The sequence below is a fragment of the Bos taurus genome, chromosome 16, assembly GCF_002263795.3.
Source record: "Bos taurus isolate L1 Dominette 01449 registration number 42190680 breed Hereford chromosome 16, ARS-UCD2.0, whole genome shotgun sequence".
Classification (NCBI taxonomy): domain Eukaryota; kingdom Metazoa; phylum Chordata; class Mammalia; order Artiodactyla; family Bovidae; genus Bos; species Bos taurus.
This window is the reverse complement of record NC_037343.1, coordinates 64,156,696-64,183,964: the sequence shown is the minus strand read 5'-3', so window position 1 is coordinate 64,183,964 and position 27,269 is coordinate 64,156,696. Positions and strand designations below refer to the sequence as shown.

The window sequence follows — 27,269 nt, the reverse complement described above, 5'->3', positions numbered from 1 at the left end:
AAGAGTTCTGGAGCGGGTTGCCATTTCCTCCTCCAGGGGATCTTTCCGACCCAGGGATCAAATTCATTATCTCTTGCATCTCCTGCACTGGCAGGTGATATACTCACCCACACTGGATTATTCTCAGGAAAATCATCCAAAAAATACACTATGGGAAGCTTCCCCTTTGTCATCCCTTTTAAAACATCTTACATCCCCAGTACCACACTCAAGCCACACCGAGTATAAAGGGTTACAAATATTCAGATTTTATTATAAATAAAATACTGTTCTTTTTAACATAAAAAAATGCCAAGTGTTGCATTTTTTTTTACCACCCTGGAGAGCAAGACTGTAGAGATTAAGGCAAACAGCTCAAGTGAAGGCACATGGAAAAGGGCCACAGTTGGAATTGAAAGGGAAACTTCCAGGGAACAGCTATGTATGTTCCCTGCGACACCCCACATTCTGCAGCAGCCACCCTGTCAGTTTCATTACATATAATACAGATAACTGGAACTATACAATAATGGCTATATTGCAGGAGTGTAATGAAGGTATCCTCTTATAAAGAACTTTTATTTTAAAAATAAAATTCTGTTTAAAAATATACCACATAGATGGAAAAGGAGAAAAGAAACCACCGATCTCCCCAATTTCACTGTGGCCTAAGACTTACTGGAGTGAACCTGACCCACGGGCTCGGTGGGAGAACCACCTTCGCAGTCTATCTTCAGTCCTTTTCCTGCAACCTTGACCAAAACGTCTACTGGGATGTGACCACGTAACAAGAGGAACTAGCTAGGAAACACTGATGTGAACACTTGGCAAGAAGAGTCATGCCTCCTGTGATGGGAGAAGAGGCCTGAGAGGAGGGGTGGAGTGATGCCAGGTCAAGACACCGCTAAGTCAACTCTGGGATGCGAGGAGGAGACGGAAAGGAGAAGAACGAGGACAGACCACCTCTCCCACTCTACCTGTCCACAGTGTGACCCCTGACGCCTTACCAGTGCTCAGTAATCACGCACCTCCCGATCAAAATGATCCAGCCAGTCTAAACAACTGCCAGAAAGAATATTTCCAGCTCATCCCTGGCTAGGCTCACACTGATGGTGAAGATGTCCTTCAGCACGCTTTCCCAATTCCAGCATTCCCTGTCAACCTGGCGTTCCTGCTCTGGGGCAGGCGTTAAGAACACTGTGCTGTGGTTGAGGACCACCAGGACTGCAGTGGAAGAGGGCTCCAGGTACCTCTTTCTCATGGCTGTGTGTGGAGGAAAGCAGGTGGATGTGAATGTCAGAGAATAGACACGCTGCAAACACAAGGCGAAGAACAGACCAACGGGGAGCAAATCCAATCCAAAGAACGGCAGATGAAAGAGAAGGAGGTATACAGACGCACTGTGCCAGTGAAGAGGAAAAATGGAGTGAAGAAGTGAGCAGACAGTGTCATTCCAGAAACAGGACAAGGGTATTTACATAAACTCCTTACTCTATAATCATGATAAACAACAACAAAAAAAACACATTCACACAAAAATATAAATTTGAAATAATTAATAGCACCAGTGTGTCAGATAATAGTTTCTTTCCCCCGCTACGCAAAGTACAAAGTTGCATAGTGTTAAAGGCTATATATGAATCTTGAAGGCAGGCTGGCAGGAGGAGGAAGGGGTTTGTGGCAGAGAATCATCACGCTGCGATCTTGGAAGAAAATCACAGAGCTGAGGACCAGAAGTTGAGAAGCCCACTAGGAAACTCCATGTAAGGGCCTTCCGTCTACACTTGGAGGGGAAGGTCTAGAGGTGTCTGGATCACAAAGTGCAGGAACTAGATGGTGTTGGCAGCTGCGTGAAATACTGAGTGCAAGTATTTGCCACCAGGATTTGGCAAACAATGTGTTTTGAGGGATTCTACGTGACGGGAACATCAGAAGAAAACGGAAACTAAAAAAAGGGTCTAATATTTCATCTCTCCCCAATGGAAGAAAAATGGATACGTGGGATCCTGACAATGCAAGTCACATCTAAGTTCTATCCCTTTGCTAGAAAAGATTAGGACAAGGAGGCTTTTGCTTTGTTTGTCAAGATCTTAAGGACCAACCACCCTTCTCTGCCAGGTAACAACACTAGTTCCAAGACTAATATACTAAAAAAAAAAGCTCTAAGAATTAGTTTGATTTTGGAAAAAAAAAAAAAACTTTAGTGGTTATCATATCCCTATTTCTTCTGTATAAATTCCACTTATAGGAATAGAAGGTGTCTGTTGGTGAGTGCAAGCTGCCCGTTCAGATTTAAAGTATCAGCTGCCCAAAGATCTGAAGAAAGTTTATCTTCCTAGTCAATTATTAACATCTGAGAAAATGTTCGGCCTACTTCTGCAGTCTCATATTCTCCTGGAGACTGTCACAAATCATTGCATCCTTACCCGTGGATGGCTCAGTGTCCTAAACTCAAATAGCTAAACAACGGATGATGGCTCTCGACATTCTGAATGACCAATACCTTTGGCACAGGAGGTGTATCTCCTTTTTGCTTAAAAGGAGGAGGGGCAGGAGATGTAGATGCATTTTCTTTGCCTAAAGACTGGATATACTGGCCATCACAATGCTACTGTTAGTAGCCAAACTTTTCCTTCATAGAAACAAGAGTACTGAGACTGAGGAGGTTCTGTTGGCATCAGTGAGAAAGGGAGGGCTACTTGCTCAGCCCTGGCATACAATGGTTCCCACGAAGTGTTTGAGCCGCAGTACAGCAACGCAGGATGCCACGTCCTTATGCAACTCGGAAGGGACAGGTGGGTCTGAGGGAGCGCCGTTAAGTGGAAGAGAGACTTTATTAGATAGAACCCTTTGTTCCTGATTCACGATGTTTAATTTGCTTCTCTTTAAAACTGTGTGACTTTTCCTGGTTCAATAGGACAGTGGTGGAGAGCAGCAGAGAGTGGGGGGGGCAGGGGTCTGAAAAATGTAATCTTTGTGTGCAGGCACTCTGTGGCCTCACAGTGGCTCCCTAAGGAAGACGCTAGGGCTTCTCAATGGACGGGGTGTTGAAGCAGCCGGAGGGTAGGGTCTTCTTGATGTCTTCCAGGTTGCGAATGTCCTTCAGGATCTCCTCGATGTCTCGGTTATAGTCCATGATGGCAGCCTCCTGCTTCCTGGCTTCGTTCTCCAGGTTGGACACCTTCCTGTCTAGATCACTGACTTTCATTTCTTCTTTGGCTTTGTTCAGGGTGCCTTCAATCTCATTTAGCTTGTTCAGGTCCACTGTGTCCAGCTGCCCTACAGAGTCAGAAGAGGACAGACGTGTTCAGTACGAATTATGACATCACTCCACAAGTACCGCCCCCCGGCCCCCAAACCCACCAGCCTTTTCATAAAGGAAGACCAGCAGCTGCCATTACACAGAAGTGGCCTGAGAACTAGACGCCTAACTAATGAGAACACACAGCACAGAGAACTCTATCTGACGCACTGAGGTGACCTCCATGGGAAGGAAGTCCAGAGGGCTGCGGGTATGTGTATATGCATGGCTGGTTCATTTCGCTGAAGAGCAGACACTAATGCAACATTGCAAAACAACTGTACTCCGGTCAAAGTTAATTAAAAAAGGGAGGGGGCACGAACAATGCAAACCAAGCACAAACACTGACCTAACCCAGCAGGGATGGGCAGAACATACCATGAATATTGGGGCTGGATTTTTTCTTTTTTTCCCTCAGAATATGGTTTCTGTGAAATGTTTTCTGAATATATAGCTCCTATGTCCTAGCCCTTGTGCCTTACTTGTGGTTTGAAGGTAATCTAGTAACGTTTAATCCCTTTTTCTTTTTCATGTTTATATATGTAATCTTTTTGTCCTTTTAGTGCCCTTTAATAAACATAAAATCTTTAAGCTAGAACCCTAAGCCCTCAGCTCTTCGATATCAGGGAGACTGGGTTGCTTTGGGGGAGTGTTACCCTGCTCCCAGAGTTAGACTCTATTATAGAAGCCCTCCTGTGGAGAATGGCCAGGGTTGAAAGGCTGAAATAATTTTAGCAAAGCTTTGCTTTAAAATTAGCATGAAAAAGAGTCCCTTTGAAAGCAACTATTTCTATATAAATGAAAACAGACAGCCAGCTGCGGTACTTGATGTATACTGTACTTGATTAAATTCTCACAAGACCATTTGACATCAATGATTCTCAGATGTTAAGTAATTTGCCCAAATTTGCACAGCTTACAGGCAACAAAGCAACGATTCCAACCCAAGTCTGACTAACTTTAAAAGCCAAACTTTTCTGCCACAAAAGCTACCTCTTCTAGCTTACTTTCATTTTAAAATCCATCTGCTGGCCCATAATTTATTATTCCTCAAAATTAAGACAGATAAAAATATCACATACACCCCACAAAACAAAACATTGACCAAAACCAAGCTTTAAAGACTAACACATTAAAACAGGATGCCTTGCTACACAGCTGTCCTAGTTAAGAGTATCGTGTGCGTGCTAGGTCACTTCGGTCGTGTCCGACTCTGCAACCCTGTGGCCTGTGGCCTGCCAGGCTCCTCTGCCAAGCAAGAATACTGGAGTGGGTTGCCATGCCCTCCCCTCCAGAGGATCTTCCCAACTCAGGGATCGAACCTGGGTCTGCTACCTGGCAGGTGGATTCTTTACTACTAGTGCCACGTGGGAAGCTCACTGGTTAGAGAAATTACAGCTCTATAATGCAGACTGGTGACAAAGTACATCTATCCTATAAAGGGGCCTGCTCCCTATCAAACTGGACTAAAGGAAAATTTCAATATGCTTATATTTCCTTCAAAACAAAAGCCTTTTCTCTCATTTTGCATAAAAACCATCAGCTCATCAGACTATTCTTTAAAGTGCTCTTTCATTCTATCACTGAAATCCTTCACTTCAAACTCTCTGAAGACATTCTGCCAGCGGGACGAGCTAAGAATGATCATTGCTCAACCCTATTATAAATCTTGACCATAAAAGAGCCATGCTACCTGGCAGCAAACCTTTAAAATTTTATTAAGTCCTTGGATCATGGTCAGATTCCAATACTGAGGTCAGATTCCATGGAAGGACCTAGTAAGTACATGCTGAATTAATACAACTTAAAAGTCACGATTCAGTTTATACAATCTTTGCACTATAATATCTACTTTTGAGTCAACGATCTCAGATCCCAAGAACAGTACAAAGAATTCAAAGACTGCCTACAATGACTACAGTTACTTACCAAGCTGCTCCAGGAGGTCATTAATAAGGTTGAGAAGGTTGGTAACAGAGTTTTTGGCTTTTCTGGCATTGATCTCGGCTTCCTGAGCTGCCTGTGAAGCCTGTACACCAAAAAAGGATAAATAATAAATGATACATTTTCGTCTTCTTGAAATATCTTTCCCCAATGAGTCAACAAATCTAATTTTCAGATGGTTTCCCTTCTTTTTTTGGGTCATAGCTTCATGTTGAGGATGTTGCTATTTTTAATTTACATGACCGTCATAAAAAGGTAGTCGTATACCTATACTGTATCTGTATTTCAAAGATCAATGTTATTATTTCTTTTTCTCACTTTCTTACTCAAGAATACATGAAGGTGTATTCAAAATAAAACCCATCAAGCAGAAACAAGTTACTCAAAATTTTTTTTTGTGGTTCTTTGCTTCTCCTTTTTTAAAAATTTAACTAAATTTATTTATTTTTCAGCCACCCCATGTAGCATGTGGGACAGATCCCCAACCAGGGACTGAATCTGCAACCCTGCAGGGGAAGAGTGGAGTCTTGACCGCTGGACCACCCAGAAAGTCCCTGCAAGTTACTTTTTAAGGATGAATACAAAAACAATTAATACATTTTAGAACTAGAACATGTCCTCCAAGACTTGATTATTAGAAATAGCCTCTTCTCAGAAAATTTTCCTAATTATGTGATATTCTTTTAAAACTCCCTCTCCCCCTGTAATCACACACATACATACACACACAAACTGAGACAATACAATTTACATTTTAAAAAATCAACCAAAGGTAAATCTATTTGGGAAAATTCCATGAAACCTGAACAAATATGCTTCTGCATGAGTCACAGGAAATGGCAATGGAAGAGGAAGTGTCTAAGGATCAGAAAACAGATGCTCTCACAAATAAATCTGGTCGGGATATACACCAGGAGCTTTGAGCTTTCCAACACAGAACTGTTTTTCCTAGTTTTTTCTGGGTCAACAGAAATACAAAACTTTTGGATAGAGAAACAATGTGAAAATTTTAAAAAGAAAAGAAAGCAAGAGGAAAAACCCTTCAGAAATAAAGGATTAATCTCTGTTCAAATCGCAGCCACTGTGTCTTCCCGGGCAGTCTGCAAATATCCTAGCAGAGCTGCTGGCCCTCAGACTGCAAGTCACTGATGGCATTTACCCTGCTGTCTGCAGCCCCCTCTTCTAGGAACAACTGTGAGCTTTCACCCTTTTCCTTAAAAAAATAGGTTACAGACTCCAATAATACTGATGCAATTCTGGCCTTTCAGGCTATTTAACTATAAATGGGATAATACACATGAGGGTGCCCTGTGCTCCTTATAAATTATTTACCAAAAGGAATAAAAGATAGATCTTTTTTCTTCCCTTTGAATGGAATCCATACCCTCTTTGAGGGTATGAAGATATAGAGAATATATATCTTTTCCTTTCTTTGAACAGGCTCTAAATCTCAGGATTCTATGACTGCATTAAAAAAAATAAAATCCAGAGACCCTCAGCACATATGAAAAACACACATTTTTACTATGTGGGAATTTTCACTTGAGACATACCTTGCTATAGAAAATTCAGATAATCCAAAACAAAAATCAAAAAATGCATAATAAAATAAGGTATTCGCAAAGGGATACTTCTGTTATCACTTCCCTAAGGACTTCATTAGATTAACAAGCTTAGTAATTCTTCTTTCTATCCCAAGGTGAAAATGATCTACCATGATCATTTATACAGTCACTCAGTTGTGTCTGACTCTTTGTGACTTCATGGATATAAAGTCCATGGACTTCTCCAGGCCAAAATACTGGAGTGGGTAGCCTTTCCCTTCTCCAGGGGATCTTCCCAACCCAGGGATTAAGCTCAGGTCTCCTGCATTGCGGGCAGATTCTTTACCAGCTGAGCCACCAGGGAAGCCCAAGAATACTGGAGTGGGTAGCCTATCCCTTCTCCAGCAGATCTTCCCAACCCAGGATTTGAACTGGGGTCTCTGCATTGCAGGTGGATTCTTCACCAGCTGAGCTATGAGGGAAGCCCACACAAAGGACTTCATGTCTTGTCATGACTGTGATTATAATCAGATTGAACCGGAAAGAAATTATTTACATTGTGACTCCACTAGTATTTTAAAAGCAAAATATTGCATAAAACAGAAAAATGGACCCCAGTCCTTCGGAGGACCACACATTCACAAGTTAATTTTGTTACAAACAGAGCTATGTATACACATCATCACAATAAGTGAAAAACTGAATTGGATATAAATTTGGTATGTTTTGTCATCTTCAAATCTGTCCTTTTACACAAGAAACTGGTCTTTGCTAAAGGCAAGTTGCTGGGAGACTAAGAGGAGGAAGGAAATTAACTTTTCATTGCATTCCTTTTTTTCCCCTTTCTGACTATATCCCATTTATGAATTACTCATTCAAAAATATAAATACATACTTTCAAATGTCCTAAAGCCTCAAATGTGTAAAACAATGTTTTGCTTTTAATTGAGAGTAGCTTTGGAAAGGAACTCTTGTGCAACAGTCTGGCAGAAGATCCAAATTCTTTGTCTTCTATGTAAGTTACTAACCCAATTCTTGATCAGGAAACACAATTGAAAACAGAAGTCTATAGGAAAGAGACTCCTCAACAAGTCAGGAATCTTTCATCACTGAACACCCTTCACTTTCTACTCGTTAGCAAAAATGCCAAAATCACTCACCATCCCTGCCATCATCATATCCTGGTCAGCATCTTCTTGTTTTTTCTTCAGCTCTTTTTCTGCTTCCTGTAGTTGTTTCAACATATTATTCACCTCGTTATCCAGATCTGTAACTTCTGCAAAAGTCCTTTCAGCTTCTGCCTTGGTGCTGGTAGCGTTCTAGACACAAAATAAACAATTGCTGATGAAAAAATGTTTTCCTTTCTCTAAAGGATTCGGTCGCTCAAAACTAGGATACAGAAACAACAGGGCAATCATTCGCCCTATAATTTGTACTGTAAGTTGAATTATGTTATCATTTATTTGGGCTACAAATAGCAGTAATGAAAAAAATAACATTACCACCTAACATAATAACATTTTACAAAGCACTGTTATTTGTATCCTCTTATTTAATCCAGTTAATAAAAATTCCTGTTCTATCGTTGCCATTTTTACTTGGGGTCACATCGCAGCAACATTTAACTGGTGTATACTTTCCACCGCATCACACTGATTAGACTCTTTCACATGGATAACTTTCTATTCAAAGCTAGTCTTATTCTAGTTGGCAGTTCATTATAATGTACAAAAAGTCCATAATCCTGAAATATGATATATCTGCTCTAAATAAACTAAAAAAATGCATGTGATTTTCAAACACATGTAAGTTTCAATCAGCTCCAATCTCTCCTTTAAATGAAACAGACTGATCTTTAAGTAGGAGAAAGCCAGCCAAAAGAAGTTATTCTTTAAGATGAGTAGAAAGAATCCTGGCACGGGCAGCTATAAAAATTCTAAAAACGGTAGGGCTTAGATATGGAAATACGTTTGAAAGTGGGCGGGGCATGAAACACTGTAAAGACTTGACACTCTAAATAAGACAGAAAAAAATAAACTATCCATGGCAGGGAACTGTGTTTATTTAGAAAGAGTTCTTTAGAAAAATCTTTAGAAAGAACTGATTTTTTTGTGGGAGGGGACTCTATGGGTCCCTGAAGCCATCTCCCTCCTCACAACTCAGACCCTGCCACCAAGACATAGTAGAGATTTTAGAGTAAAGGACCCTTTCTCTCTTTCGTTGTATCACACAGCACGTGGGATCTAGTTTCCTGACCAGGGACTGAACCCGCACCCCCTGTATTGGAAGCATGGAGTCTTAACCACTGGACTGCCAAGACAGTCCCAAAGGACCGTTTCAGTAACTCTCCCCTCTTAATCAACATGGTTACCTGCTCTAATGCTTGGTTAAAAAGGAATGACAAAGATGGAGTAATATAACTTTAATGGAGTCAAGGAAAAAATGTGCAAGACCTCTCAGTGTGTGTGCAGGGCAGGGGTCTGGAAAGAACCTGGAAAACGACTAGAGAACAGAGAACATGTGAGCAGAGGCCTGGTTCCGGACAGGAGGGGCGCGCACACCTTCTGGACGGCGCTGGCAATCCTCTCCGCCTCGTGGGCCTTGTTCCTGGCCTCGGTGGCATCTGCGGCGGCATTGCCCAGCGCCTGCTGAGCTTCCCTGGTCTTTTCATTGGCTTCAATTATGGTCTGGTTGATGGCAGGGATTCTCCTTAGGGCCTCCTCTGCAGCCGTCTTGTTATCATTCACTCGCCTATCAAAATCTAAAACAGGTTCCAGGAATGCATTTGAACTAAACTCTCAACAAGCCAAAAGGGAAACTTTCAGGGAGCTGTCATGAGATTTTGTTTTATGAACAATGGAAGTCAGGGCAAAAGAATGAGAAACAACAGGGACTGAAATCTTAGGAGAACAAAGCTCACAGCCCGATATGGAAGGTTCGTGAGAATGAACACCTGCTTCTGCAAGGCAAATTCTCACTTGAAACATTTATTTTCATGCAGAACCGAGGATGCTATCACCTCCACCTCAACCAATATTGAAAGATGTAGCTTGTTCTGTGTTTGCTATGTGTAAGGTACTGAGTTGAGAGCTTTATGAATTTTTGTAACTGCATCATTGGTATATGTTAGAAAATTGAGGATTAAAAAGGTAGATCATTTTTTCAAGGATTCACAGTAAGAGTAAGAGGTAGATCAGGGATTGTAACTCAAACCCACTGACAAAGAGCCCATACATTCAACCATTATCCTGTAAAGCTTCTGTATTTACAGAACTTATATTTATCAGAGGCAAGTTCAAGGCTATACAGTGAATTGAGCGTAGTTCTTTTTTATCTTGGGTAAAGAAAGAAAACAAAGACTGAGATGCAACTGGCAAAGAAAATTAAAGATACTCTCAATTTACCAATACTAAACAGATAAATAGGCATATCTTGATTATAAGAAATATACTTTTTTTTTTTTGGTTTTCATACCATGGGTAAAATGACATGAACTCTGGGATTTTTCTTTGAAATATTGGACATAAAAAAGGTAGGGAAGGTGCTGAGGGATAAAGTAAGTGCAGTAAAAATCTTAATTGTTGAATCTGAATGACAGGTATACAGGATTTATTATACTATTATCGCTCATACTGTATGTGGTCAGAAAATCTCATAGTAAAAATCTTTAACAAAAGAAAGAAGAGCAGCCTCACAGAGGACATTTACCCTGCTGCCTCCCCGCTCATACCTTTCAGGTTGTTGAGAATGTCATTGGCTTCTTGTAAGGTGTTTCGTCCCTTTTCGGCAGCTTCTTCCGCAAGGGCCTTGGCAGCATCAGCTCGGGCAAGGAGCTGGTCAGCAGTCTGCAAACACATGGCAGATGAGAGGACAGAGCCTCCTAGGTAAAGCCTCCTCCCTCCTAGCAGACCGGGCGCCTCCAGGCCACCCCACTCTGAGCAGCCAGCATGCGACAGGCTAGGCCTGGGCAGCAGCAGAGAACCCTCCTCTGATTTCTTCTTTGTGGGTTTTGTTGCTTCTGCAATTTGTGGTGACGGCTCAGACACAGCTTACAGTCAGACAATTTCAATTTTTGCCTCACGAAATGAAGCAATCTGCAAAGCAAACCAACCTGCTGTTCAGTCTTTCCTTTCTCCAGAAGTTTCTTTACTTCAAATTCTTTGCCTCTCATGTCATCTCTGAGGTCCTCGTAATCTTTCAACTTCTGGTCAATCAGACGGTCCAGATCTTCAGCTTCCTTCTTGATTTTATTTGCCTCATTCTATGAAAAGCAAGCAAGATCACATATGTTAGAAAAAACAACCTAAACTGCCCAAAAGATAGCCTCGGTAACTCTGTAATACTTAGTAGATAGTTTTGAAAAGAATAGCACAGGGCAAGATTTTATGGACCTTTTTAAGAAAAAAAAAAAAAAGAGGTATACCCTACCTATACACAGTAAAATGCACAGTACTTAGTTTAATGAGTTTTGACAAATATATTCACCTGTGTAACCAAACCCCAATCAAGATACACAGTATTTCCACCCAGGAAATGCCCTTGTATTTCTTTCCAGTCCATTTCCCCACCCACCTCTCCAACAATGTGGCTGTCACTGGTCTGTTTTTTAAATCATCATAGATTAGTTTCGCCTATTATCAAATTCCATATATAGGAAATCATAAGTATGTACAAACCTAGATAGCATATTAAAAAGCAGAGACTTTACTTTGCCAACAAAGGTCCATATAGTCAAAGCTATGGTTTCTTCAATAGTCATGTAGGGATGTGAAAATTGGGCCATAAAGGTGGCTGAGAGCCAAAAAATTGATGTTTTTGAACTGTGGTGTTGGAGAAGACTCTTGAGTCCTTTGGACTGCAAGGAGATCAAACCAGTTAATCCTAAAGAAAATCAATCCTGAATATTCATTGGAAGGGCTGATGATGAAGCTGAAGCTCCAATACTTTGGTCATCTGATGTGAAGAGCCGATTCATTAGAAAAGACCCTGATGCTGGGAAAGACTGAAGGCAGGAGGAGAAGGGGATGACAGAGGATGAGATGGTTGGATGGTATCACCAAATCAATGGACATGAGTTTGAGCAAGCTCCGGGAGATGGTGATGGACAGGGAAGCCTGGCGTGCTGCAGTCCATGGGGTCACAAAGAGTTGGACACAACTGAGCAACTGAACAATGACAACAACAGTATGTACATGTCTGAAGAGATTTAAAATATTATGATAAAAACAAAGACCTCAGACATAAGAATGGAAACTTAACATATTTCAAGTTTAGTGTAAAAAATACACCATTTATATAGAACCTGGTGTGAGGATTCATGATTAGAGTACAGATGAAATAAAATATCATCAATCCCCAAATATTTTGCTTGCCCCAAAGCATCCTGACATAGTTCTTTCATTTAAACCACTCATTTCTCTCTTGTTCAAAAGCAGATAGTGCCTGGGAGCAACGATCTAGATGTCAGATATAATGTGGATTTAGAAGTGATTATTCATATCACTGAAGGAGTCTTTTCTATTTAATGTTTATAATCACAGGATTATTTTACCTCAATAAGTTTTTTCAGGCAAGGCTTTATTGGGGCCCCTGCTGCAGCAGGGAGGAGTGAGAACAAGTAACACTTGTTCACTCGTTCACTGAAAAGGGTGAGCCTGTTCCTTATATGGGGTGAGGGCAGGGGTGTATTAACGTATCTAACCTAGAACTCTGACTTTACCAGTAAGTCAATGGGAGGTCAGAGGAGGTACTGTGTTGGCCAATATCGTAAGATCTTATGGAAAAACCCAAACGAACCTTTTGGCCAACTCAATAGGGACTGATGACAGTTGAGGGGCAGTCAGAAGAGCGCTCCCCCAGACTGAGGGGGCATGTGGGTGTGTGTTTGGTGGGGAGAGAGTGGGGGTGGCAAGTCTGTGCAGGCAGGCTGTCAGCCCAATACCTCCAGTGCTTCCGAATCCACAGGAGTGAGCTGGGCTACACTGGCATAGATCTCCACCGCTTTATCACCAGCCTTCTTGGCCTCCTCGTGTACTCGGGCAGCTTGCTTCTCTAGATCCTGGGAGATGTTCTTCGCTTGTTCGTACCTAAGGAACAAAAAGATGTGACCTAATGAAAACCTACATTCCTTTTAGCATCTTAATGCTCATCAGATTCATTCTAGTTTAAATCATCGTGACAGTATTTTCAAAACCTCAAAGAAATGCTATATTAAAATGCTATGATTTAATACCAATATAGCTTAAATTTCTATTTCACCTCATCACTTTATAGCATATAATGTACCATACACTTTCTTATTTCAGACACTTTTTAAATATATGTAGCTTATTTTCTCTGCTTATTCTGTGATTATTTTTTCTCTTCTCATTTATGCAGAATTTTAACATGGTTAGTTAGAAAGTAACATGGTTAATCTTTACCATTCTCTGCTGATACAGCAATTGGATCAAATAAAATCTCTGTGGCTCTAGATCCCTTGCTCTAATTACTGCATCATTTCAAAAGCACGATTAATAAAAGATACCTTACTGCATGAATGTCTGACCTGAACTCACCAGCATTTAATTCTTCATTGAACTGGTGCCACTTACAAGAACAATTTAAACTGTACTCACTTTCTATTAAGCTCTTCAATCTCAGATGCTGTTTGATTTTCTCCTGCTAGTGTCCTCAAAAGCAGATTGTATGCCTCAGCTGAGGTATCATTCGCTGTCTTCGCTACTCGTACAATGTCATCAGCTTCTTGTTTATGGCTATATAACATAACAGGAAAAACAAGTCATGAAACAGAACCTTTTAATAGGGAAAGAAGCAGAATTCAGGTAAAGCTTACCTTATTATATACATACATTACCATGGGCAGAGTTCCACAAATATTGAAAAGTCTTATAAATTTGGAATTTTGTTATCATTTCAGTGGGGCTGAGTTTATAAATAAGCATTCTATAATCTGAGAAAATGACACTTCCCAGGAAGATTAATGATATAAAATACATAGGGACAAATGCTTTTACTTCCTAAAAATTACTTTTAAATTTAATTATTTAAGAATATTTATACGTGAAACCATGTATGCTGGCAAGAACTCGTTTCTCTAGTCATAAACACAAATCTCAGACCTCCTCTTTAATGGCTACTCTGGTTCTGTTACTACCTAATCTTAAAACCCCTTTGACTATTCAGATTTCTCACATGCAACCTAGGAAGAGTAATTCAATGCCAAATGGCAAAGAACACATCAACTGGAACTGCTGAGCAACTGCTAAGTTTTTTTTTTTTCAGCTCTAAAATTTCATATTACATTGTCACACTGCAATACATGGCCCTTCTTTTTGATCTGATAAACTTTCCTTCAAATTTCATGAAAGAAGTACACCACAATTAATTTATCTCCAAGACCTAATTTTTCTTGGGAGCTTTCTATTAATGTTTTCAGCTGTCTTCTTTTAATCAGAAAATCCAGCTCTGAAACCATGAATGCTCTATGAACTAAATTACAGCAGTTTACACACTCACATTTACAGAGAACAGAAAGAGAGCACATATGTTAAAGCAAAAAGCCAATGCAATTGCTCAGACACTGAGGCTAAAATTCTATCAGGTTTTATTTAAGCACCCTAGACCCATGAGGTCTACTGTTTTGCAATGCATTTATAAACATTTATTGAGTACTTATTGTATGTCAGATACTGTTTCAAGCACTGGGACTTCAGCAATGAATAAAGCACACAAAAACGCCTGCCCTCACAAGGACTACATTTTTAGCAATTTTATTTTTTAAAAAATGCTTTAACTTGATGCCTTCTACAATTTAAAGTCTTCTTAAGAAATCGCCTTACTTTTAATCAGGAAAGAAATGATCTGTTTGGCTAATTTTCACATGTATGATGGGTTATTAAATATTTTCTATTGAAACTTGAAAATAAAACATTTTTGTTAAAAATTTCAAAATTAAAAACAACGACGACGACAAGGGACTTCAACGGTGGTCCAGTGGTTAAGAATCCGCCTGCCGATGCAGGGGGACATGGGTTCAATTCCTAGTCTGGAAGGATCCCACATGCGCAGAACGACTAAGCTCACAAGCCACAACTACCGAGTCTGTGTGCCCTGGAGCCTGTGCTCCGCAACAAGAGAAGCCACGGCAATGAGAAATCCCACACTGCAACAAAGGGCGGCCCCCGCTCAGCGCAACCAGAGACAGAACACATGCAGCAACAAAGACCCAGCGCAACCGAAAGTGAATAGACAAAAAGGTTTTAATTAATAACCTTGAAAAAGCAGCTAAATTCTGAGCTTATCTATTAAGGTTTCAAAATTTAAAATCCAAATTTTCCTTAGATATGTAGATACAATTTCCCTCCAAACCATCATATTCTAATATTCAAAATAAATACTCTAATATCAAAGGAAAGGGAAGAAAAGAGTACATGTAGTTCTTTTCAGAGTACAGTATGTAACATTTCAGAAAAGAGGGCAAACTTTGCAGAAGTAATTATGTGGGAAGTGTCTGTGGGTGTAGGATGGAACCATGTACATGTCATAAGCCACAACTTAATCATTAACAAGGGATCTGGAGGTTACCGTTCAGCAAGCTTCCGTGCCTCTTCTGCCAAAAGGGTCATGTTGTTGGGGTCTCCTGTAGACTCTGGCTGAGTGACTGACTGAAGAGGAAGGAAACAAGGCACTGATCTCAAGGGAGGGGATTATTTATATTAATAAACAAGCATCAAAACTAAAATTTTATCAATATTATTTAGAGAAAGAATGCCTCTTCATTTAAGAGATCTTCAGTTAATATCAGCATCCTTGACTACAGATTATTATTTCTATTTTCAGCAGAGAATAAAGAAAGCTTAAATTGCCTAGAAGGACCCAAACAAGAGACAGGACCCAGATGTCCTCTGGTTTTAATTCAGTTTGGGATAACTATTTCATGGCAACTATGAGCAGTGTGGCTTTCTTCCGCCATGTTTAGAGACAAACAAGAAGATACAAGGCATCAATTTATCGGAGGAAGCACTCCCCTACCGGTAAAAGACTTGCTGTCAATGACCAAGGGACTCCCCCAGTCCCTCTCAGACTGTCCCAGTCACTCACCACATTGGCAATGGCGACCTTTGCTTTCTCAAGTTCTCTGGATGCGATTTCAATCAACTGCTCTGTGCTTTCGACCCGGGAACGTGCTTGTTCAGCCAAGTTTCCGGTCTCTTCAATGGTATTCCGGATATTCTGTAAACGGCTAATTTGGCTGAATAAGGTGTTATTCACTCTCTGGAGGCGATCCATCAAATTTTGGTCTACATCTGCAATAGCAGTGCAGAAGAAAGTTCATAAATTATCTGAAGGGGGGTTACATATCATCTCATATGAAACCTGAGGCACTGCTTCTCATCATGCTTCCAAATACACCATCTTTCTGACAAGTCTCCCAAAGCCAGCAACAGAGCTGGTCAGTCCTCACTGTGCCCAGCAGTACCGCCACTGATACATTCAACCATGGTCTCCGATTGTGTTTAACTGGAGATGAACACAGCATCTCTCCCACTTGATGAGTCTCTCCTTTCTTACTCCACATGGCATCCCAGTCTTACACAATGACTGGCAAAGAGAAGACACTCAAAACATACTCAATGAAGCGAAGATTTTGACACTCCAGCACATGCAAGACTGAATAAAAATACAATGCTGGTAAAATCACTACCAGCCCTGAGAGCTGCACAGTTTTCTAAACTAGGAAAAACTCAGTTTGAAACAGAGGTTGAAATACAGCACTTTAAATTCATTCTTAAAATTTTAAACGAAGTAGACTCTTGCTGCCACCCCACACATCCATGTAATTTCAGACTGATCTTTGCTTTTGAATAGTTCTTTGAATTGTTCTTCCTTAATATTACCCATTCGATTTAAACCTCATAGCTGTACCCTAATCAATCAAGAAACAAATATAAGCCCATACAAAGATAATTCTGACATTATTAAAATTCTCACATCATGAGAATATACATATACAGAAACCATTAAGTCAGTCTTATTCAAACTGACCAGTTCTTAATTCTGCATGATGCTAGCGTTGGCATCTGAATTTTCGAAGGCACGTACAAGAGGTGAGAAGTTGAAGTCAAGATCAACGAAGGAGTACAGCCTTGGAAAACAACATCTTGGAAGCAGGGTCACCCAATCAATACACATGCAAAGCTGGTAGACTGCAAAATGCTCCTCTAACTACAGAATGACCCCGTTCAGATATTACTTAAACAATTCTTTGACAATCCAAAGATTTTTAACAAAACACAAAATAAAAAACAAGTTGAAATTACAGAGAATCACTTAGATTTAAGAAGCAGCCAATGAAATTAAGAAGCCCCTTCCATTCCAAACTTCAAGAAGATAACCTATCAATCTCTCTGGCCGGTTCTTTAGAGAAACAATAGTATCCCCCCAAAAAGGGAAGAGATAACCTAAGTGGATCACTTCAAAGCCCTCTAATTCCAAGTGTCCACTTGTACTGCATAATCTCCTTTCAAAACTGAAGAATAAACACAAGTTTAAACTACAAATGAATACTTAGGGAGAGTCTGAAAGGATAAATCATTATGAAGACATTCTTATTCTTGGCTAGTTGGGACCTAAGTGGGAAAGGTCAGCCAGGAACTCCATGAACCAGGACTTAGTGGGAGTGGATTTTAAACCCCAGTCTCACTCTGGTGGCTCCCAAAGCTAGCAGAAGCAGGAACCCATTATGCTCCCCATCCTTCAGGTGGCTTGGGGGAAGTGTGGCGGCCATGGCTCCTATTAGTGCTTCGTCCCACAGAATCATCTGCTTGGGTAGAGGAAAGGCTGTAGTCATTGTGGCTAAAAAGAGCCTTGTCTGCTGCGGCTCCACCAAGGTGTGGAGCCTGGATGAGTGGCAGTGCTGGCCGACCTCGCTTTCTTGCCTCTTGACTGAGCTCGAGGTGCTGGCACCAGAGCTGTGTGCCACACCCCACCTCTTAGGTGCCTGATCGGCACTAAGAATGACCACCCCACATTCAACTCTTCAACGGATATGGCCGGACAGATATGAATTTGTTGTTACAGGAGAATACGTTAATGGAAAAACGTGTGTCAAAATTTGAAAAATGAACATTCTAAAAAAAACCCCACCATTATTTATACAGAACAGGAAACCTATAAATTCTTCTTAATCTAGGTTTAAGACTTAAAATGTAACAACTAAAATAAAAAACCTGTTTTCCACATCTCATTTTATTTTTCCATTTCTAAAAATTTACCTCATAGAACAATTTCTGGACTGTCCTACAAAAATTAAACAATCTTGCTCAAACCAGACACATCCAATTTCTTCCTTCTATACGTCAATCATTTTATAAAATTTTAGGAACATTTACAACACGAAATAAGCAACATATTTAGTTTTCGTTGACCCGTACCCTGACAAGACTTCTCTAACTCATAGTGTAAATGGAGTCAGTAGGGAAGCTGATCATTGCGGCCCCAAGTGTATTAATGTTAATGCGCATTTACTGTGGATATCTGGCAAGCACCTGGATTTCAATGATGGAAAAAACCCCACACAAAAGTAACCTCAGACCAACGGTGAGCACCTTGATCCAAGGATTTATAAAATGCTTGGGTTTTAACATCTAACCATGTCTGATGTAATGGGAGAATTACTTCTGCTTAGTGTATCTTAAAACATTGACAGGTTCTTTTCTACATGTTTAAAAGATGAAATCATTCATATTCTAAACATAGTTTAAAAACGGAGAAAGGATTTTATAAAACCATACTATTTAACCTTGAACTAAGAGCCACATCTAAAGACGGACCACCTCACAGAAATTACCCTCTTGTTTAACTTTGTGTACCTTTGACATCCTGGGCTTCACGAAGGAGGTCAGTAACTTCCCTCTCTACTTCCTTTAGCCTATCCTCAAAGGCTTGATCTGTCACCATCTCATCCCCAGTTCCAAGGTTTGCAATGAGATTCTCTAATTCCCGGAGTTTGGCTCGGTGATCAGCAACCTAAACATAATGAAAAAGGAAAAGGGAAATGTAGGCTGTATAAACATTCCTGAAGAACTTGATTGCAAGCCTGCAGAAATAATAATCAAAGAGGTGCTCTATAAGTGTGGAGGTCTACATACTCCATGTATGTAAACTTTTAAGTAGATAACAGGAGTAGTTTTTCCTCACTGCTCTGGTTTCAAAAGAAAAAATGTCAGGCTGATTCCGCTGACTTTAAACTCTGCATGCTGACGATTCTCCAGTTCTGATCGCTCTCTCCTGTTTGAGATTACTTTCCTGATATCGTCACTTGGCTCTCTGATAGGTATTCTCAACTTAACATCCAAAACTATACCCTTGATTTTTTTTCTCTTACACATGTATTCTCTGAATCATCTCCATCTCAATAAGTAGTGCCTCCAACTACCTTAAGTAAAACAATCCAAGATCCATCCTTGACTCTTCTCTTTCCCTATCCTGACCCTCTCTTATATCCTGCCTTGCTGAACACACATATTTATCTAATTCAGTCTAGGCTTTCCCTTTTGCCTATTCCTAACCATCCAACTGCATGCAGCAGAGTGTTCTTGAAGTATAAACTGAATTTCTCAGCTTAAAACTCTTTAGTATACTCCCATTGGATTTTGAATAAAATCTAAATTTCTAACTCTGGTCAACATGGTGCAACATAAGCAGTCTCTAACGATCTCTCCAGTCTTATCACAAACCATTCCCTCTTCATTCAGCAGGATCCAGATACCCTCGAGCTTCAAGGCCACTGTACCCCACGTTCCTTCTTCCTGGAACAGCCTACCCATCACTTCTCCTTTAGCTTGATCTTTCTTATCCTTAAGATCTCACCTTAAGTGAGTTTCCACAGAGGCTTTATAGAAAGTAGTTCTCCCTAGTTATTCTCTGCATTCTTTCTTGTACTTATCTCAGTTAGTATTCCTTTAATTTTTATTATGTGTCTCCCAGTCGGCACTTGAGCCCTTGAGAACAAGGGCTGGATCTATCTGGTTCGCCATATTTTCTCTAGAGCTGAGAGCTTAGGAAGTGCCCATTCAACATCTGCTGAATGAATGAACGCATGCACTGTTGACAGCTGACCTTATCCTTCACCAGCCGGTAACAAGCTGGACATTCCTGGCAGCCAGGCCAAGACCGATTGTAGAAATAGTTCTCTTCACACTGGTCACAGCGATTCCCCACAAAGCCTTCTCTGCATTCACAGCGACCATCGTCTTTGCACTGGAGGGAAAGAGACCCCTCAGGATGACAGTCACAGGCTGCAGAATAAAGGGAAAAGGGTACATAATAAGGAAAAAAACGGAAGACTGCATTTTCTTTAAGCTCAGAGTGATATCGATAAGCCAGCTGTACTATCATTAGAAGTAGATGCTTTGTGAAAAACAGGCCGATTTAGGAGAATTTAAATGGTTATGCCTGCTCAGCGGAGAAGACAGACATTTTTAAAACAACAGTAAATTTTAAAGTAAAGTGAGCATCTTTTGGAGGGAACATATTTCCTATGACTGAATAATTATACAAATATATGAAGTAGAAATCAGTCCATTACAGAAAGTGCCCTTTTCGTGCACTTCCAAGAACTCATCTCTACCTTCATCTCTCCAACCGTTTAATTTTTCCTTTCTCTAAGGAACTAGAACACCCGAATGCTAGTGCTGATTTTCCGTTATTTTGTAGTTTGTTTACTCATGTTGTTCTCTGAACGGAGTCAGTGACCTATGCTGCATTCCACAGGAGAAACGCAGGAATTCAAAAAGCAAAAACCCAAACTGTTCTGCGGCCTGATTCCAGGCAAGTGTTTATGCCAAGGAGCAGCAGATGTGCACATGTAAGCGCACCAAAAGGGCCCCAAGGGTGGGAAGCAACTGCAGTCAGTAAGTCAACAAACACGTCTGAGCAGAGTCCCTCACAGCTTCATCATCTGCACGAAGAATCTGATCAATTAAAAAGTTTCATTAAGCACAGGAGGCGGCTCGGTCATCAAAGGGCAATCACTTGGAAATATCAAAGACCAGAAAAAGGAAGAGTCAGAAACACCATAAAAGAAGACAGAAGTCGGGTGGTTGCTAAGGAACCAGAGAGGCTTTCGGTCCTCTGAGTTTTAGAAATGGATCATGTTTCTGGAATAAAGCATCTCTGAGGACTTGGGTACAGCCCTGACTGTGAGCTGTAGGCCTACACGGAGGCTGGTCAAATGTTTTGGATTCACAGTTCTAACGGGGATGAGAGGGGACTGAAGATTTTTATGCCACCCACACCCCTTACGTTTGCAGCCTTCGGGTCCAAACCCAAAGTGGTTGACCTCGCAGTGCTCACAGTGCTGACCGGTGATGCCAGGCTGGCACTCACACTGGCCGCTGTGGACGTCACACTGTCCGTTGGTGGAACCCAAAGCGTGGCAGTCACACCTAATAAATCAACACATGACAATTCTCGGGTAAGAAAAACAGACTTTAAGCAAACCTCTCTTTTTTTTCCTTTCAGCATAGGACTGATACAATTTTGTATCAGAAAACAGAATGTTTTAATGATGACAGATGTTAAGGTTCCTGAGGTTCCAGTAATTTTCCTGAGCTCTACTCAGACCTTCTTTTTCTAACCTAACCCACACAAATACTGCTGATCCACTACTAAAACCACTTCCCATGGCTCTCCAATCTGGCACTGCATGGGCGCTGGGCTGGAGCTCTGAAGACAGGAATTCCCAGCCTCTGTAACCCCAGAAGTTCTGATTCTAAACGTCTCAGAAAGGACCTTATAATTTGCGTTAAAAAAAAAAAATGTGGCTCAGGTGACGCTGACACAGCTGGTGCCGCTGCCTTCCACTCTCTGCTCTCATTACTTCATCACAGCTCTCCAGCATTGCCTCTAAAGGTTGCCTCGCCTGTTTCAGGCACTCAAATAATTCCCGAACAAAGCCAAACCAACTGTGAAATATAACTTACAAAAATTCATCTGTGACAATTTAAAAAAAGCCAAGGTTGCCTGCACCAAAGGCAGCCACCATTTTACCTCTCACAGCCCTGCCCGCTCTGCAGGTTGTAGAATCCGGGGTCACAAGCGCCGCAGTCCCGGCCGGTCACGTGGGGCAGACACTCGCACTGCCCGGTCACAGGGTTACAGCTGCTCTGCTGCTTCACCGTCCCGTAGGGGTTGCAGTCACAGGCTACGGAAGGAAGACACAGACAGCAAAAGATGCGCATCACCCGAGAGGAGCCCTCAAGTGTAAACGACACAAATAGAGTCTTTCGACTTGTGCTGTCCAATATAGCAGCCACCGGTCACCGAACGGAGATGCGCTGTCAACGTGAAACACACACTCGACTTTGAAGAAGCAGTGTGGGAAAAAAAGAACGTACCTCTCAAGCATTTTTTATTGATTACTTGCTGAGATGATAATACGTTAGACATGTCAAATAAAAAACAATGTTAAAAGTAACGTTACCTGCTTCTCTTTATTGTACTGTATCCACTAGAATAATTTAAATTACGTAAGTGGTTCACGCTATACCTCTATGGAACAACGCTGCATTAGACCAGACAACTGTAAATATTTAAAGAGACCGTGCAGTGACGCTCAGGATGTGTAAGTGTAACTGCGAGAGGATGTGGCCGATGGCTGGTTACCTCTGCATTTGTCTGCTGGATTGGGAGCCAGGGGATTTCCAAAAAATCCATCTTTGCACCGGTCACAGTAGAAGCCGGCCGTGTTATAGATGCACTTCAGGCATTCTCCCGTCAGGCGGTTGCAATTCCCAACAGCGTTGGGATCGATGTTGTCATTGCACTGACACAGGCGGCAAAGCCTCACGGGGCCGTTGCTACCCAGAGGGTCTCCAAAGTGGCCGTCATCACAGAGCTCACACCTTCTACCTGCGTGTGAGACAGTCTGATGTTACAAGAGAAAGGCCTCCAAAGTGGCCGTCATCACAGAGCTCACACCTTCTACCTGCGTGTGAGACAATCTGATGTTACAAGAGAAAGGCCTCCAAAGTGGCCGTCATCACAGAGCTCACACCTTCTACCTGCGTGTGAGACAGTCTGATGTTACAAGAGAAAGGCCTCCAAAGTGGCCGTCATCACAGAGCTCACACCTTCTACCTGCGTGTGAGACAGTCTGATGTTACAAGAGAAAGGCCTCCAAAGTGGCCGTCATCACAGAGCTCACACCTTCTACCTGCGTGTGAGACAATCTGATGTTACAAGAGAAAGGCCTCCAAAGTGGCCGTCATCACAGAGCTCACACCTTTTACCTGCATGTGAGACAATCTGATGTTACAAGAGAAAGGCCTTAGATGTTTCTAGTGCCACTGGTTACAGACAGTCTGGAGGAACCACCAGGCACAATGCTACATGGTGCCATGGACACGGCATCAGCCTGAGAGAGAAGACCACCTGGGCTGCAGCTCTGGTGTGGTGCCCAGCCACTGGGGTGACCTTGGACACATCTCCATTTCTTCAGAAATACAGCACCTGGTTTGCCTCCTTCTGCAGCTGTTTTGAGGATTAACTGAAATCATGCCCTAAGAGTGCTTTGTAAATGAGGCTTTACTAACCTTTCCAGCACCAAGGGTTGGCACATTCACCTATGTCTGTTTTTGTCAATAATATTGAGAAAATTGAAAGATGATGTTTTTTTAAAACATGGTTTTTAAAAAAATATTTATTTGGCTGTGCTGGGTCTTAGTTGCAGCACACTGGATCTTTTGCTGTGGCGCACGGAATCTCTAGTTGCAATGCACGGGCTTAGTTGCCCTGTAGTGTGTGGGACTTAGTGTCCCGATCAGGGATTGAACCCATGTCTTTTGCATCAGAAGGCAGATTCTTTACCACTGGACCACTAGGAAGTCCCTGAAAATGCCTCTTCATATCATTCATTCCTCATACAACAGAGTTGAAAAAGTGATAGTCACTCAGTCATGTCTGACTCTCTGCGACCCCATGGACTATAGCTCACCAGGCTCCTCTGTCTATGGAATTCTCCAGGCAAGAATACTGGAGTGGGTTGCCGTTCCCTTCTCCAGAGGGTCTTCCGGACCCAGTGATCGAATCTGGGTCTCCTGCATTGCAGGCAGATTCTTTACCAGTTGAACCACCAGGGAAGCCCCATACAGCAGGTTTGGCAGGGTCATTTTCTTAAAACATAAAAGGCATCTACTAATCCTTGTTTGAGCAGTGTCAGCCTGCAAAGGAGAGACCTCAGAGATCATCATTTGCTACTCATTCTTATGGAGAAAGAAACAGACAGGCTAAGAAATTTGCCCACAACCAAGGAACTAATAGTAAAAGAGACAGAGCTAGCATTCAAGGCTCTTTCCATTAAACTCACTGCTCCTCATCCTTACTTTTCTACTAGCCCACCATTATTAGCTCAAGTTATGTTTGTGGTATCTTTGTAGCCAACTGGACCTAAATTAGCCTAAACTTTTTTTGGAGAAATAGAGGTTTGTTCATTTACTCATCCCATTAATACTGCCTGAGCATCTATCACATACAGACTGTTCTAGGGTTGTCCAGGATGACGTGGAGAACACGGTGGATGAGGTCTCTGCTCTCACAAGGCTTGTGCTGCCCCTGAGGGAGATGAGTTCACAAACAAATAAATAAAACCACATCAGATATTGACACACACAAAAAAGTTAAAACAGAAAATATGATGAGAGAGACAGGTCAAGGGCTACTTCATATTGGGTGGTTCCTCTGTAAGAGAAGATATTTGGGATGACAATGAAGAGACACAAGAACTAAACAATGATAATATTCAAGGGAAGAATGTTCCAGAAAAGCAAGATGAGCTTGTGGAAGCAGTAACAGCAGCCAGGTAGGGCACAGTAAGGAAAGTGGGTTTAAATTAAAGTGCAGTGAGATACTATTTGGGGGGTGGGGGTGGTGTTTCTAAGTGATAAGATCTGATTTACATTTTAAAAGTATTATTCTGGCTGCTGTGTGGGGAATGGGTTGTAGGAGAGCAGAGTGAAGCATGGCGGCAAATTAGGAAGCTATCTCAGGTAAGAGACAACGATGGTGTAGAACAGGGTGGTTACCAGTGAAAGTGGTAAAGAGTGGGCAGATTTGAGAGACTAACACCTTCTGGCTGATTCCTGGGCAATGAAAGAAAGAAGAATCAAGGATAAGCCTACGATTTTAGCTCGAGGAAATAGGTGGATGGAGATAAAGACCAGGGAAGGGACAGAGTCAGAATTGGAGACAATCAAAGACCTAGCTTGGATTTGCTTAAATGTGAAATTGCTTTGGCTGTCTGATTCAAAGTCAAAACAGAAAATATTTGGCACCTTCAAAGAACAGAGTCAGAATTGAAGACAATCAAAGACCTAGCTTGGATTTGCTTAAATTTGAGATCCCTTTGGCTGTCTGATTCAAAGTCACAACAGAAAATATTTGGCACCTTCAAACTAGCAACACTGGAGCAGAGTTAATAAAGACAGCATCTACAGAAGGCAGGGGAGACTGCTGTGACATCTCAAGTACAGTAGTACTTGGGATAGTAACGCAGAGGTCCATAACCTTGACCTCAGGGGGTGATCAGTTACCAGAACCTAATAGTTTCTAACTTTATCAGAAAGAGCTGTTTGGAGAAGGTCACCTGCCAAGAGCCGAGAGACGCTTCAGACACGGGGCCTTGGAATACATACTCTGCCCTCATCCTCTTTTCCTCTCTGATCTCCTATGTGCTTCCCACCAAGTGGAGGTGGCCATGTGAGGTAACACACACAGGTGTCATCAGGGTGGAGCAGCACAGAGAACAGATATGGAGGGGCCGATGGAAGGCTCCCTTCCCACCATTCAGGTAGAGACAGCAAGTAGGTAGCTGGCCCTCGAGAGAGCAAGGTCAGGGCTGAAGGCATGGATTTTCCAGCTGTAGGCAAGGAGGGGTTTTTGAAGCCTCAAGGTGAGAGGTGCTCACCTAAGGAGAGAATACAGATAAAGTTGACAAGAAAACCCCAGGCTAAGAAACAGAAGTGATCAAAGGGAGACCCAAAAGAAGAGAAGAAAGGGAGAAGACAACCAAGGAGAGGGAAGAGTCACAAAAGGCAAGAGGAGAAACTGGAGCAAAGGGAGTAGTCAACAGTATCCAGTGTTGCTGAAACTCCGGGTCAGATAAGGACAGAAAACTTACCACTGCATCTGGCAAATAGAGACCACTGATGAGGTAACAGAAGATCTAGCTGGGGATGGGGCAGGACGCGAAGAAACAGGATGTTAAAAGGGGATGGGAAGCTAGGGGCCCTTTTGCCTTTGAGGTAAATACAACAGTTTCCAGAAACAAGATCCTTCTCCAGCATAGGATTAAGACAGTACTTCAGTTCTGCTTTTTCATCAGTTACTTTAGCTAGTTTAGATATGATCCATATTTTAAATGTCTTAGGGACTTCCCTGGTGGTCCAGTGGTTAAGAATCTGCCTCCCAATGGAGGGGACACAGGTTTGATCCCCGGTCAGGGAACTAAGATCCTACATGCTATGGGACAACTAAGCCCCTGTGCTGCAACCATCTAGCCCATGCACCGCAGCCAGGGAGAAACCCGTGCACTGCAATGAAAGACGCCCTGCGCCGCAACTGAGACCCGACGCAGCCAAAAAGACGCATTCAAGTGTCTTAAAACCTGTCCTGAATCAAACTCAATTGAAAAATCTGCTATGCTATGCTATGCTAAGTCACTTCAGTCGTGTCCGACTCTGTACGACCCCACAGACGGCAGCCCACCAGGCTCCCCCGTCCCTGGGATTCTCCAGGCAAGAACAAACACTGGAGTGGGTTGCCATTTCCTTCTCCAATGCATGAAAGTGAAAAGTGAAAGTGAAGTCGTTCAGTCGTGTCCGACTCTTAGCGAATCTGCTAGAAAAGTCAAAACAGAGCTACATGGTAGCCCATAAAAGCTCTCGTTGCAAAATATCCTCCAAAGCTATAGCTAGCCTGCCCCTTAGTTTCAGAGTCTAGGATGTAGGTTCAAATCCAGACTGTACTACTTACATGACTTGGGCAATTTATAGACTTCTCTTATTATCCTTCCCGTACCAGGAGAGGTGTCTTTTTTCTCCTTTAGTATTCTTGAGTGCGTTTCTTTATCTGAACTAACCACACTGTATGAAAATGATCTCTGTGCTTCCCTCCACTTTTAGACCCTGGAGAGCAGGGACCCTCCTTTACTCATCTTCATAATCCCAAAGCCATGCACTCAATTTTGTTGAAAAAAGATTAGTATTATTAATTTACCTGAAAAGATCGTTTTAAGTATTAAATGCAGAAGTGAATCATGCACGAAGATCTCAGTGACTATCATCAGTTATTCATATTCTTCAACAGTCTTCTAAATGAGGAACGTCTTACTTTGCATCTGCAACCTCTATTCATTTATTTAATAGATACTCGCATTCATTCAACAAACACATGTGCCAAACACTATTTTGGGTGTTAGGGATACAAAGGTGAATAAAACA

The 27,269-nt window shown here is 41.8% G+C and overlaps 1 protein-coding gene across 1 annotated transcript in view; it reads right to left on the bottom strand.

The window, feature by feature from the left end:
* Positions 1 to 225: 225 nt before the first annotated feature.
* Positions 226 to 27,269, bottom strand: part of LAMC1 (laminin subunit gamma 1) — a 121,097-nt gene continuing 94,053 nt past the window's right edge. Inside the window, 15 exon segments of the mRNA NM_001206817.1 lie at positions 226 to 3,258; positions 5,210 to 5,309; positions 7,929 to 8,087; positions 9,330 to 9,529; positions 10,499 to 10,613; positions 10,880 to 11,029; positions 12,710 to 12,854; positions 13,386 to 13,523; positions 15,355 to 15,434; positions 15,871 to 16,076; positions 18,642 to 18,798; positions 19,891 to 20,069; positions 21,076 to 21,218; positions 21,823 to 21,976; positions 22,438 to 22,683. Of these exon segments, the coding sequence (NP_001193746.1) occupies positions 3,002 to 3,258; positions 5,210 to 5,309; positions 7,929 to 8,087; positions 9,330 to 9,529; positions 10,499 to 10,613; positions 10,880 to 11,029; positions 12,710 to 12,854; positions 13,386 to 13,523; positions 15,355 to 15,434; positions 15,871 to 16,076; positions 18,642 to 18,798; positions 19,891 to 20,069; positions 21,076 to 21,218; positions 21,823 to 21,976; positions 22,438 to 22,683 (2,429 nt within the window). The 3' untranslated portion in view covers positions 226 to 3,001.